Source organism: Cyprinus carpio, chromosome A7 (assembly GCF_018340385.1).
Source record: "Cyprinus carpio isolate SPL01 chromosome A7, ASM1834038v1, whole genome shotgun sequence".
NCBI lineage: Eukaryota > Metazoa > Chordata > Actinopteri > Cypriniformes > Cyprinidae > Cyprinus > Cyprinus carpio.
The window spans coordinates 46,149,512-46,163,416 of record NC_056578.1 but is presented as its reverse complement, the minus strand read 5'-3'; the positions used below and the strand labels follow the sequence as shown (position 1 = coordinate 46,163,416).

The 13,905-nt window shown below is 35.6% G+C and overlaps 2 protein-coding genes across 2 annotated transcripts; both read right to left on the bottom strand.

Annotated features, from left to right (window-relative positions):
* Positions 1–363: 363 nt before the first annotated feature.
* LOC122145820 (PWWP domain-containing DNA repair factor 3A-like) lies at positions 364–6,215 on the bottom strand. The gene is made up of 4 exons (XM_042761420.1): positions 5,923–6,215; positions 5,631–5,819; positions 5,381–5,469; positions 364–415 (listed from the first exon to the last, which is right to left on the bottom strand). Exons 1-4 carry the CDS (start codon positions 6,163–6,165, stop codon positions 364–366), a joined length of 573 nt encoding a protein of 190 aa, XP_042617354.1. The 5' UTR covers positions 6,166–6,215.
* Positions 6,216–9,821: 3,606 nt separating this feature from the next.
* LOC109048499 lies at positions 9,822–13,341 on the bottom strand. Its single transcript, XM_042761419.1, has 6 exons — positions 12,223–13,341; positions 11,925–12,064; positions 11,606–11,810; positions 10,994–11,184; positions 10,758–10,899; positions 9,822–10,572 (listed from the first exon to the last, which is right to left on the bottom strand). The coding sequence occupies exons 1-6, from the start codon at positions 13,247–13,249 to the stop codon at positions 9,863–9,865; spliced, it is 2,415 nt and encodes an 804-aa protein (XP_042617353.1). The 5' UTR covers positions 13,250–13,341; the 3' UTR covers positions 9,822–9,862.
* Between the last annotated feature and the right edge of the window lie 564 nt (positions 13,342–13,905).

The window sequence follows — 13,905 nt, the reverse complement described above, 5'->3', positions numbered from 1 at the left end:
TGATGTTCCATTTCTTCTTTATTGACTGCCAGAAACTCTCTCTGACATAAGCAGCTCTTGTTGATAAAGAAATAAACTTGAAAATGTCAGTCTTTATAAACAGCTGCATAGAAACAGTTAGATTACAGCTGATCAAGCAGACAATGAAAACATAAGGCAGCTCATATGGATTTCATAAGCCTAGTAATATATTTATATGATGAGTTAATGGAGTAATGTGACAGTATATTATGACTAAACTGAGAAAAGAGAAAACAAATGCAACGATTCGGTTAAAATGTAAACCTGCTTATTTTTAAACAAGGTTTAAAGTTTGATGCAACAGAATTATTGGATAAACTTCGATTTTATCTAGATTTAAGCTTAATCCTTAATGGTGAAACCCACCACAGAATTGTTCTCATGCAGCACGTGTCTACAGGAGCACAACTGCACATTTACTGAGGGGTATTTTTAGTTTTTGTTTTTTTTAAATGTTTCCAGCCACCGCCAGCAATTTTTATGATTTTCACAGAAATTTGACGGCCCTCAGAATATTTTCTGCTATGAATATATGAACATTTTATATATCAAAATAAAGAACCGAGGCTCTGCTTTAAAAAAAAAAAAAAAAAAAAAAAAAATCTGTCTTCATGTATTCATGTTTTATCACCACTTGAGTGCAGATAGGTTTAATCAGAAATAAAACATTTTGGACAAAAAAACATATTAAAATGCATATTTATCAAAGTAGTGCATTTTCTAGAAAAAAAAAATTTATTTCATAAATAAAACCTTCAAAAATAAAGAAACATTGGAAAAGAAATAAATATAAAATGCCGGTAAATAAAATGTAGGCACTGTATTTTATCTTTGGGTGGTAAAGTGTACTTTGTGCAGTCTGTCAGTGTCATCGGCTGGCCTTGCTGTATTATCATTAAAGTGAAGAAATCTCTATATGATTTCTAACCTGCGGTGAGACATGACTGCGCTGAAGTAGCGGGTAGCTAACATTTCATCTGTAGATCAGTACATATCAAGTTCAGCCTTATGAATGATACCAGAGAGAGAAAAGAGCCCCAGGAAGGTTTTCATTTCTGAATCTGTGACAGGCTTCCATGCATGAATTCTAGCCTGAATACACTGATCTACACACAGCTTGTTCTGATCAACAATGATCTGAATCAGTTCATCAGAAATGAACAGATCAATAAAGTCTTTAGTTTGTATTGAATCAAGAGCAGCAGCATCGACAGGTCCAGGACTCTCAGTGAAGCGAAGGGTTTTGTTTTTTTCCGGCTGCCAGTTTATTTCATGCCACTCGTGAGTAACAGGTTCAAGATCTTCAGCCGGATGGTTCACAGCGGCCCGTGTCTGGTCACCAGCAGGACCATGTTGATTAGTGGTGGGAGAAACTAACCTTTACAAAGCTTCGAATCAATTAAACCAATTGTTTCACAAAATGATTCGAAGTGCTCGAAACACCAAACACTGGGCACATCTGCTGGTCAAAACTGTGTAAATGCAACAAAAACTCAGACCAAACATGCATAATAACATATATATATATATATATATATATATATATATATATATATATATATATATATATATATATATATATAAAAGAAAGAAAGAAAATATTAAATAAATAAATAAATAAAAAATACAAACCCATTGCAAATGTTTACTGAGAGTATAATACATTAAATGTAATTACAATAATAACATACCATTAAATATGTGTCTGTATAATATGTTTGTTAATTATTATTATTAATTTGCAGGGCTTGTTTTGTCTGTTTTATGGAGAGCTTGTCTAAACAGGCCAATAAATGACCATTAACTACTGCTCATCCTTTTAATTACACAAAAGTTTCATTAAAATGTCTACAAATTGATAAAACTGATTCGAAATCAGGGAGAAGCCATAAACGCTGATTCAGTGGTTCATCACTGGAGGTGATCTTAATGAACTCACATGATTCATGGGTTTACAGAGATCCCAACAAAGGCAAACCATTGAATTTTTTTTTCTTCTTTTTTTTTTGGCAACCTTTTATTTATGTATTTATTTTTATTGCAAATTCAAAAATGACATTAATGAGATACAAATTAGCATACATTACATAAGTGTATTAACAATACATCCAAAGTCATCTGAACTAATGGAAGAGAAGAGAGAGAGAAAAAAAGCAGGAACAGAACAAGTAAAGAAAGAGGATTTTATATATATATATATATATACATATATATATATAAAAAAAAGACAAAAATACATCAAACCAAGTAATAATCACGGTACATGAAAGACCTCATTATATCTCCTCAAAAAATAAATACATTTTCTGTTATTAATTAATCTAAGTGATTTAATTAAATGTTCTACTTCATACAAGAAGTAGGTATTTTCTTAAGAAGTCTCTGTTTGTGAAAATAGAACTTTGCCACAAGGATAAGAAAGTTAACAGTTGATTCTGAAGATTTGTTTGGGTTTTCAAAAAAGCAAACATCCTTAATGTGTAAATTACAATTCATCTTAACTTTAGAAAAACAATTGGAACTCAAATCTTTCCAGAAAAGTGATGAAACATTACATGAGAAAAATAAATGGTGAATATCTTCTTTTTTTTTTTTTTACAGAAGGGACATATATCAGCTACATCACAAAATTTAGACAAGAACACATTACAAGGGTATATATTATGCAAAATTTTAAAGTGCACTTCTTTCAGTTCTTTTTTATACAGTACTTATATGGTAATAACCATGTTTTCCTCCATTTAATATGATCTATTTTAGAACCCCCCCCCCACCCAAAAAAAATCCCTTTTTTTTTAGTTTCGAGATTGAGAAAGTTGATGAATAAATGTATTATTACATTCTTTACTTAAAAGCGAAACACCTCCCAAACATAACTGCGAAAGTTGTTTTGTGCATGACTCATGAGAAAAGGAAGCTTTTATTAGACATATTAATCCATCAGGAATCGCCTTTATAACAGAGTTAAATTCTTTAAACGGAACGGGACATTGATGGATATTCATAAAGCATTCATAAGATAACAAATCACCATTAGAGTTGAATAGATCAGCAACAAAAATTGTTTTTGTTTCCAGGCTAACAAAACTTGTTGATGAAATCTAGCCAGTTTAATGGGTAATTTACCAGTAGAGTAATTGCATTTCATCAAAAAAGAAAGACCTACCCTCTTAAATATATTATAAAATGCCACAAAAAATCTGCCCCAGCAAACATCCATTTAACCTATTAATTTTAAATGTATTGTTAGTATCATCAAAATTCAGGACTTCAAGACCCCATCACTCCTTTTGTTTGCTAAAACATATTTCTTCAATATGTGAGATTTATTGCTCCAAATAAAATCAAGAAAAAGAAGATCTATATTTTTGGTTGTGCGATTATCTACAGCTAAAGACAGGGAAGGGTACACAAATCTGGATAATCCTTCTGTTTTGGATAAGAAAACTCTGCCTAAAATCGATAAATTTCTTTGGAGCCAATTATTAAAAATATATTTTGTTTTCAATAACCGTTGAGAAAAATTCAGAAATTGTCTACTAATTACATTTTTTGTTATATGAATTCCCAAATATTTAACTTCATTTTTCATTGGTATATTTTCAATTTCATTTTCTACAGTGTCAAATAAACAAATAATTTCACACTTATTTAAATTAAGAGTGAGCCCAGAAGCGTTAGAGAAAACATTGATTATAGTTAAAACTGGAGAAACTTGCTGTTTATCCTTCAAGAATAAAGTAGTACCATCTGCTAATTGTGAGATTCGAATCTCTCTGTTAAAGATATCATTGATCTATTAAAGATGGCCGCTGGAGTATACGGCTGATAAATGACTGGTAAAAGACTCTGCTTAAATTGAAGTGATTACTGCAACTGTAACTGTTCTTTTTGGTAAAAATTGTGGTGTTTCACCAAGAAGAACATTTCAATAAAGGACTTTGATCTGAAAAACTAAGAATGACAAAGCCAAAAAGTAAAACTAAACAAATTGACTGGAGTAAAATCTTAAAGTACGATTTTCTTCATCCACGCTGCCTTAAGCACACTCTGTTTTGTGGCATAGCTTTAATGAGGAATGAGGAAAGCAACGCAGCCGCGTTTGGTATGACTGAAATACTTAATGAAATAAGAGCATTTCGCACTGAGACGTCGGGGAACTTTGTGGTACTGAGGAAAGAAGTGAGTGATTTACGAAATGAATTTGGAGATATTAAAAAAAGAATGGATGCTGCTGAACAGAGGCTGTCTGATAGCGAGGACAATGAGAGGAACGCGAGTAATGATTCACATGTTACAGCAACAAGTTTTATTTAAAGAAAAACCACAAAACTTACAAAACCACACAAGACAATAGTATGTTCCTGCACAACTGGAGGCTGCAGTTTCAGGACCGCAGATCTAGGACCGCAGTTCTAGGACCCTAGTTTTTCGTGACAGCACCACCTACCGTACTGGATGATATAGCGATGGCTGCAGTTTCAGGACCGCAGTTCTAGGACCCTGTTGGTTTAGTTTGTAGTCATGTTTTTATATAGCATCAATATATTAATCTCAGTAGTATTTGTTTTTAAATGTGATTTTTGATTCAAAATGCAGCAGAGGTTAATTACTAACTGTGCTTTGAGTCACAATTTTAAATTTAAACATGAATTTACACAAAATATAAATATAAAATGTATATCAATTTTAAAACAATAGTAAAAAATGGAGAACTTTAAAAGTCTTAGTCTCTTGAATTATACAGTATATTGATTAACCTCCTTAAGGTGAATTAGCTCATTATCAGGTAAGTTAAAGTTGGAATCAGCGTATGCAGTCACTAAATTACAGCCGATATTTTTAAGGTTGTTGAGAGACAAGACAAGACAAGAATGATTCAAGAATGTTTATTTATATATATTATATATATGTCATTTTTGCGACAACATCACAACAGCACCAAAGCGAACCCCTTTTCCATCAGGCTTCAACTCTAGAGAAAGAGAGAGCGAGAGACAGAGAGAGAGAGAGAGAAATAAATAAGAAACATTTGTTTAACATTCAACTGGAATATATATATATATATAGATCTGATTTAACACTTATGCACTGTTGGAGTTTTAGAGAGAGAGCCAAACAGAATATTCATGTTACTGACATCTAATTACAAACTTCAAATGTGTAAGTACATAAGAGCAATACCCACCAATTGAGTGATCTCCCTTCTTTCCTCAATTGTTTGTCAATCTTTCTATTGAATTCTTCCACTTCACTGAAATAGTTATCAGAGAACAAATCACTTTTGTGATAACAGAAATATCAGTAGCAAAATGGTGCACTAGGCATTGTGCAAAAATAATTCATATTGTACTCTGACCTGAAATGATAATATGGACCAGAAAGGAAGACCTGCTCAGCCTCCTGCAAGGACAAATTCCGGAGGGCAGCCAGGGCATATATGATGGCCTATGAAAAACATTAATATAAATATACTGTTATAGCACTACTGAACAGCAAGCTATTAAACATGGGTCCATACACGAGTAGCACCAGCATGTAGTTTATACAGTAGCTTTTGTAAGCGCAGGAGCAGGACACAAACAAATACATTACATGGACCGGCATACCTCCGGAAAAAGAACATCACAGATGAACTGCACTTCATCTGTGAAGCTCATTTCTGTTGGTGTTCTATCCAGCACTCCTCTCAGATAAGCAAACAAGATGTCCTGCTGTTCCTCACTGTCGAGGTAGACAGGCACCCGGGAAGAGGTTACCTTATGTAACCACTCAGAGGGCTTCCCGTTGAGTACACCCTTATGGACAAACCATGGTTCAAAAACAGTTATTTATAAGAAATGTATACTTTTAAGATAAAGATACAATAATTTGCAGCATAGTTAAAAGATACAGTAGTACCACCAAATGCTCCTCAGATCCCTGTAACTTTACTATAAAGTCCACCAGTCTCTTTTCTTCTGTGGTGCGGTCATCCACAGACTCAATGTGGACTGGGACCTTCTCAGAGACAGCACTCTGTCTTGGGACTCTGTAGACAGGCTGAAGAGTTCCTTGGACCAAGCTTCTGGCCTCATCAGTCCAGAAGGCAAACCGCTGACCATGCCTTTCAGACATTAAGAAGATTAATCTAAAGTACTGCATAGGCAAAAACTAAGGCATTTGGTGTACAAGTGACACACACAAATGTCTAATTGACTGAAAGGTGTGGTTTAAAAACTGTTTAAAGCACAGGTAGTTCCAGTCTGTTTGTACAGAAATTAATATACATATATTGTTTAGTGGTGTCATGCCCTTCTATTTTGAAGCGCTCCATCAGAAGAAGACACCACCACTTTCGAATTAAAGGCATGTCCATCTGAAAGATGCGTGACAGTGATGAGGAGAATCTTTAGTTCATGATGTATCTATTTTCTTCATGATGAAGAGTGTACACACAGACAACATGTAAAAGTGAGAAATTTCCTTGTACATTTTTTTTTTTTTTAAATCAACTAACCTCCTGGAAGTCAAACCCCACACCTGTCACAATGCAAAGGGTATACTGCAATAGAAAAGATGGAAGACATTTTATTCACAATGTTGACAGAAACTTGTATATAGTTGACAAAAAATTTCAACCTTACCATAAGCATGAAAATCCCACAGTCATTTCCAAAGGTTTGGCGTGGCAATCCCTAAAAGCAGCAAAAAAGGTAACACACAAGTCAAATAGATGAAAGCCACTGCCACTCTTTTAAATTATGACATCTACATGATATGCAGAATATGGGATATAATTCTATTTGTTTGGAGTATCTAAATGTCCATTTATTAATCACCGCAATATCATGCCCAGTCTTTTCAGTCCAGCTCCCAGGATCTATTGTTTGTGCAAGATTCCTACAAAAAATGTTTTTAAAAAATTAAAATGATAATAATGTAGCCAAAATATTATCAGTACAGGCTATAAGAACGTAGCCGAAATATATCAGTACAGGCTATAAGAACGTAGCCGAAATATATCAGTACAGGCTATAAGAACATAGCCGAAATATATCAGTACAGGCTATAAGAACGTAGCCAAAATATTATCAGTACAGGCTATAAGAACGGTAGCCGAAATATATCAGTACAGGCTATAAGAACGTAGCCGAAATATATCAGTACAGGCTATAAGAACGTAGCCGAAATATATCAGTACAGGCTATAAGAACATAGCCGAAATATATCAGTACAGGCCATAAGAACGTAGCCGAAATATATCAGTACAGGCTATAAGAACGTAGCCGAAATATATCAGTACAGGCTATAAGAACATAGCCGAAATATATCAGTACAGGCTATAAGAACGTAGCCAAAATATTATCAGTACAGGCCATAAGAACGTAGCCGAAATATATCAGTACAGGCTATAAGAACATAGCCAAAATATTATCAGTACAGGCTATAAGAACATAGCCGAAATATATCAGTACAGGCTATAAGAACGTAGCCGAAATATATCAGTACAGGCTATAAGAACGTAGCCGAAATATATCAGTACAGGCTATAAGAACGTAGCCGAAATATATCAGTACAGGCTATAAGAACGTAGCCAAAATATTATCAGTACAGGCTATAAGAACGTAGCCAAAATATTATCAGTACAGGCTATAAGAACGTAGCCGAAATATATCAGTACAGGCTGATATTATCAGGGCTATAAGAAGCCGAAATATATCAGTACAGGCCATAAGAACGGTAGCCAAAATATTTCAGTACAGGCTATAAAACATCCGAAATTAGGGCTATAAGAACGTAAAAATATCAGTACAGGCTATAAGAAGTAAGCCGAAATATATCAGGACAGGCCATAAGAACGTAGCCAAAATATTATCAGAAGGCTATAATAGCCAAAATTTATCAGTACAGTACTATAAGAACGTAGCCGAAAATATATCAGTACAGGCTATAAGAACAAAATATTATCAGTACAGGCTATAAGAACATAGCCGAAAATTATATCAGTACAGGCTATAAGAACGTAGCCGAAATATTCAGAGTTAAGAACGTAGCCGAAATATATCAGTACAGGCTAAAGAACGTAGCCGAAATATATCAACAGTATAAGAACATAGCCGAAATATATCATGGCCATAAGAACGTAGCCAAAATCCAGTACAGGCTATAAGAACGTAGCCGAAAATATATCAGTACCAGGCATAAGAACGTAGCCAAAATATTATCAGTACAGGCTATAAGAACATAGCCGAAATATATCAGTACAGGCTATAAGAACGTAGCCAAAATATTATCAGTACAGGCTATAAGAACGTAGCCGAAAATATAAATTGTTATATGAACATGTCAAACAGTATGCCTCATTTGTGAACCTAAAAATGGCTCTGTACTCATCATCACCAAATCCAGACTCATGCATTGCGTACAGTGAGTCTAAAAAGACAATCTCTCTCATGAGTGGCTTCATGATCTATAATGTGATATTTGGTAAAGATACACAACATTTTAAGAGTCATTAGGACAAAAAGTAGAGCTGGAATTGACAGTTTGAACTTTCATGATTTAACAATTACCACTACATGTACTATCTAGAATCTTGTAACAGTACCAATCCCTTACACAGAGAACGAAGTGTTCTGGCCCATTTGAGTGGTCCATGCTGGAAACACCAACAAATCTCTTGTAAAAAAAAAAAAAAATCCTCCTAACATTAATCAAATGTCTTGTCATTAGACATATATCTATATATATGTCTTTTCCCTATAGTTAAAAAAAAAAAAAAAAAAACTGAAAGCATGTAACTACTTTGAAAGTAGACAATAATATGAAAGAATACAGTAACATACAGTACATATTATGTTAATTTAGGCTTTAATCTTGTGTTTCTATACATGTCACATACATGTTGCTGAGCTGCTTCATGAATCAGTTTGAAGCAGGCATTCCCAATCTACAAGAAAACAACCAAAGCAAATTAAAAAAAAAAAAAAATACAAAATGACTAATCCCCTCCTATTTTTTACAAGCTTCCCACTATGCACCTGGGAATCCATGTCTCTTTGTAACCCTAGGCTCCAAAACTCTTCACGGGTGAGACATGTGGGCCCTTCTTTTATAATAATTTTCTGCTCCAGGCCGTCTCGTGTCCAGAACATAGCTGAGCTAGAAATAACAATTATTAGTACAGGAGCAAATATTCTTGCATTCGGATGGTTTACAATGACTTTAATATTTAAACCAGAAAGACTTAAAAACATGTAGATGATAAACTTTCACTATATCATGGTTACACTGTGCAATTACACAGTGGGTGACATGCACACTGTGCGGTGTGGCCTGTACAGATCATAGATCAAATATCTGTTACACTCATAACTAACAATCAGATAATAGTTTGAGGCATAGCAAACAAAATCACATTAATTAGCTTACCAGTTTGTCCTGGATAGGATTCAATTCTTTTTCCCGGGGCTTACACAGTTTTGAGAAGCCGAAAGGTGGTGGCTTTGGCGCAGTGAGGAACGATGGCTTGGGCGCAGTCTTGGGAGATCCCTTGGGAGTGTCAAGGGATGCTGTCTTGGGCACTGGCTCTGCTGAAACTAAAGCCGAAAATGGCTAAGTGTTCCTATTCATACAGGTCAGTCCATGTTCAAAAAAAGGTTAACCCATCAAATGAAAGAAGTTCTTAGCACTGATATTCCATAAGCCTTTTGTCATACAGAAAAACATAATTAAGAATTTGACAAGAGAAGAGCAGAATGAGTCCCTCATTACTTACCAGTTGGTACATCAATGCCCATTGGAACAGTGGAGACATTCTCTGGGGAAACTGGATTTACTAAAAAAATAAATAATTATTTCAAAATTGAGCAATAAATGTGCTGCATTTAAAACAGAATTGCTTAAAAAGAAAAAAAAGAAAATTACCCAACACTGCCTGGCTGTGCCTGTTCATTGTGACATCATTTCCAAAAGCCCTTTTTATGTTGCCTAGACGTTGTTCATTTCTGTACGTGTTATGATGGTGTATAATATTCCTCATAAGGAACAGATGTGTTGAAGGTAAAGCCATGTTTAAAAAGTAATTATTTTTCTTCATTCTGGAAAACAGCTGTTCTGCAACTTGACTGTTTACTTTTCCAGCCAGTTGTGGGACCGTGCAAAGCTTCCGCAGGACATCACGGGGATCTTTCGTATTGTCCTCGTGGAACCGGTCATACAGAGCATAATGCTCTGCTGAACCAGTCACTGGATGGCCTTCAGGGTCTGGAATCATTTTTTTACAATTCAGCCAAGGTAGTGAGACCTTCAGTTTCCCATCTTTGGCTTTGGCTAGGTTGTCTGGAGTTGGGGGGCTTAACCGTCCTTCAAAGGGTTTGAAAGGTAAACTTTCTGGTTCTCTAAGATTCATGTGGGTTGCTAACCCACGTGCAAAGTCATATATGATAACATTTGGCATGTGCTTCCAAGAAAGCAACATGTCTGCAAAGTCACGTGGGCTTTCTGCTCGAATGTTACACTTTATGCTGTACACAATGCCGCATGGGCACATAATTACAGCCCAACCACCTGAGATGGGGAAAAAAAAAAAAGTTGTTTAACCAACTAAAAAGGGTTTCATCCGTACAGAGTACATTGAAAATAAAAGTCAGATAATTAAAGAGAGGCACCTTTGGAAGTTATTCCACCCAGGGGCAAAACCCTTCAAAATAATGCTAGCACACACAAAGTAAACTATGTAAAATGTAGCCTACCTGAAGCAGCCCAGATCTTTTGAAAAACCTTGTCGTATGTCTGCCTTGACTTCATTTCATTTGACAATCTCAGAAGGAGGTCAGCTCGTGATCCAGACGAATCTAACCCACACTCCTTACATAATTTCCTAACCACCTGAACCTATAAAATAAAACAAATTAAATGTATGAGGAGACACATGTTTTTGAAAATAATGGCAACTAAAAATAGAAAATCTAATGAATGTGTTTTTTACCTTCTGCTTGTATAGTTCCTCTCTTAGGCAGTCCTCTATTACTGTCATTTCAGAGACCTCAGCCGGTTTTGGAGGACGGACTTTTTGATATTCCGTATTAAGGACATGGTTTGATCTACATGTTTTTGGACCTATCCACGGTGCCCAAAAGTTATAACTTGGTGGGACTGTAAATGGATTTTTTTGTTGACCTTTGAAAATATGACATCAAATAACAACAAATAATTGTTAAAATAGCTTAATATTTACATAGTGATAAATGTAAACATATTATCTATCTATGTCCATGTTACTTTGTTTGTTTGCCACACAATTTAGCAGTCATTAAAAAAAAGGCTAACATATTCAGAAATTGTTTGCTTGCTTGAATTACTTGTTACAAATCCTCGACCAATCCTCTCCAATGAAAGTGCCTCCCAAAAAATTTGCATATCAACCTCTCCATTGAAGTCTTCTGGGGGGTGGTGAAAGGTCACTTACTAAAGAAATAATGTAAAAACATTACACAGAAGTCAAATGTGTATAGAAATTATTCAGTGTAATAGGTCTCTGGGTGTATTTGGGTGAAACTTAATACTAGAAGATAACACTTTTCAATGAAAGCATGCTTACCTGACAAATGGAAGGCCCCCTTCTTATGGAGGTCCATGATGACAACTGGTGGATGGTCCCCACAGTTCACGCAGGAATACTCATAGTCATGTTCTGTAAGAGCTTCAAAGTGAAGATATCCTTGCATAATCGTATCAGCTGAGGGAAACTGGACCCCTGTAGTCCTTTCCAAATACTCTACCACTCTGCTGACAGCAGTATGGACCTAAGAAAGAAACATAATAATGAAAAAACAATTATGCCATACATTTTTAACTGTACATTTCCCCACACAAAAGGACTGAATTACAGACTATACTTCAATTAAGATACAAAATACCTGTAGCATATTCCTAATAGTTATGCATAAAGGGAGGTCAAGGAGTATCCGATCATTAAAATTGTGTATGCCATCTTTCCACTCTTGGTAGCGAAAGTAGGCTCCACACTGATGACAAGACTTACAGTAGGTAGAAACATCTGGAAATTCAAAGATTCAACAAAAATCACAGTTTCCAAAACATTGAATGATTTTTAAAAAGTATCCCAAATCTCCCATAGCAGATTTAAATTTTAATAATAATAATAATAATAATAATAATAATAATAATAATAATGAATATACATTATGGAATTACCTTGAACAATACGTGAGCTGGTGAGGATTTTCGCCTTTTGTGTAATAAGGACCAGGTCACTCAGGGGTACATTGCCAGGGCAGTGCTGGCACATCATCTCTTCTGGAATTAGATGCCTTGGGTATTCCTTTTCCACTGATGGAAGCCGAAAATGTTCAGGAAGTACAACAGGTAACTTTTTGTTCTTCAGAATATACTGGACCATGACTTTCAATTGGTCATCTTTTGGTGGATACGTTATGTCACCCAGATCAGCCTCATCATCTCTGTTTTCATCCCCTGCTGATGTTAGGACTTCCACTTCCTCAGTGCGCCGCACTTTTCTGAAAAGTTCACGGTGTGTCTGAAATAAGTGCCATTTTCCTATATATTTGTGTACGCATGATCTCTTTGTCCGATGACAAGGACAGTGCCATGAATTTTTTTTTGTGTCATACGACACAATGACCCTTCCCAATCGACTGTAATATGACACTGTAGGCTCATAAATAGAGATGTATTTCACTGACTGAGGCATTCCAATTTTGCAGTACACAGACAAAGGTACATGGTTGCTGTTGGCAAGGTTTTGCAGATCAAGGCAAACCTTCTTTTTATCCTCACCAAACCACTTGCTCTTCACCATTTCAGTTAGTGTATCTTCACTCAGTACAGGAAAGTAAGCATAGGATGAACAGTATGTTATTGACTTAAGGTGTATGCACTGATATGCTTTCAACCCACTCCTCCATGCCAACTCCATGTTCACCTGGCACTCAGTGGATTCACAGAAAACATGTTGATTTTCCCCCCATATCTTATTTTGAACATGCAGAGGTATACTGGTACCATGAAATGATTTGTGGACGGTATAAATTCCATTCTCCAGATCAATACATTCATTCTGAAGGTGGGAGGTTGCTGTGATGTCCTTTCGTTTACTTGTGTGCTTCCTTTCTATGTGCCTCTTTAAATTTGTCTTGTGCATGAGATGGTGGCATATGGGACACTTTTTCTTTAGTTTTGTCTTCACACAGACCCTTTGCATCTGTTCACTTGGGGTTGATGGCAGAGTGGTGGTGGTTGTAATTGGATCTGGGATGGTGTTGGTTGCTGTTGTTGGAACTGCCAACTTGATCTTTTTTGGAGAGATGGATGGTTGTCAATGTCAGAGCTGGGATTGTGCTGGTTATGTCAGGGTGCTTCTCCTTGCACGAAGACAAGTGTTTAATGAAATCAGATTTACGTAACAGCATTCACTGGCAGTGGATACAGTGGTAATGCAACTGTGGTCGGCAATGTAACCCACATCTCTGAATGGTATACCCTATAATGGTATAACAAGAACATAGAATAGATCATATATTTCAATTTGTAAATTATGTATACCCAAAATTTGAATTAGGTGTTTGGTTTTCAAAAACAAATCAGAGAGCTTTGATTCACTGCTCAAATGGAACTGATCATAAAATACATTCTGCTTTTAATGCACATTTTAACTCCAATTGCATTTCCTGACGGAATGTTTGAAAATTTTACCTTCATGGATAACTGCACGATTGAAATGGCTCTCTAAATGGGTTCTGATCTTGCTCAACTTTGATGGGTGGAACAAAGCTGAACTACAGAACGGGCAGTGAAAGTCCTTGCAGCATGTGGTGCATCTCTTCAATTCGGGCAGGGATCTCCCTTTTTGGATTGTTA

Excerpts from the sequence above, each read along its gene's own strand:
- LOC122145820 (XM_042761420.1), bottom strand. The coding sequence starts at position 6,165 with ATGCAGTACTTTAGATTAATCTTCTTAATGTCTGAAAGGCATGGTCAG. Across the intron at positions 5,820-5,922 it reads GATCTGAGGAGCATTTGGTG|GGTGTACTCAACGGGAAGCC; the intron begins GTACTACTGTAT and ends TTTGTCCATAAG. Across the intron at positions 5,470-5,630 it reads GTGATGTTCTTTTTCCGGAG|GCCATCATATATGCCCTGGC; the intron begins GTATGCCGGTCC and ends TGTTTTTCATAG.
- LOC109048499 (XM_042761419.1), bottom strand. The coding sequence starts at position 13,249 with ATGCAAAGGGTCTGTGTGAAGACAAAACTAAAGAAAAAGTGTCCCATA. Across the intron at positions 12,065-12,222 it reads CAGCTCACGTATTGTTCAAG|ATGTTTCTACCTACTGTAAG; the intron begins GTAATTCCATAA and ends TTGAATTTCCAG. Across the intron at positions 11,185-11,605 it reads GGGGGCCTTCCATTTGTCAG|GTCAACAAAAAAATCCATTT; the intron begins GTAAGCATGCTT and ends ATATTTTCAAAG.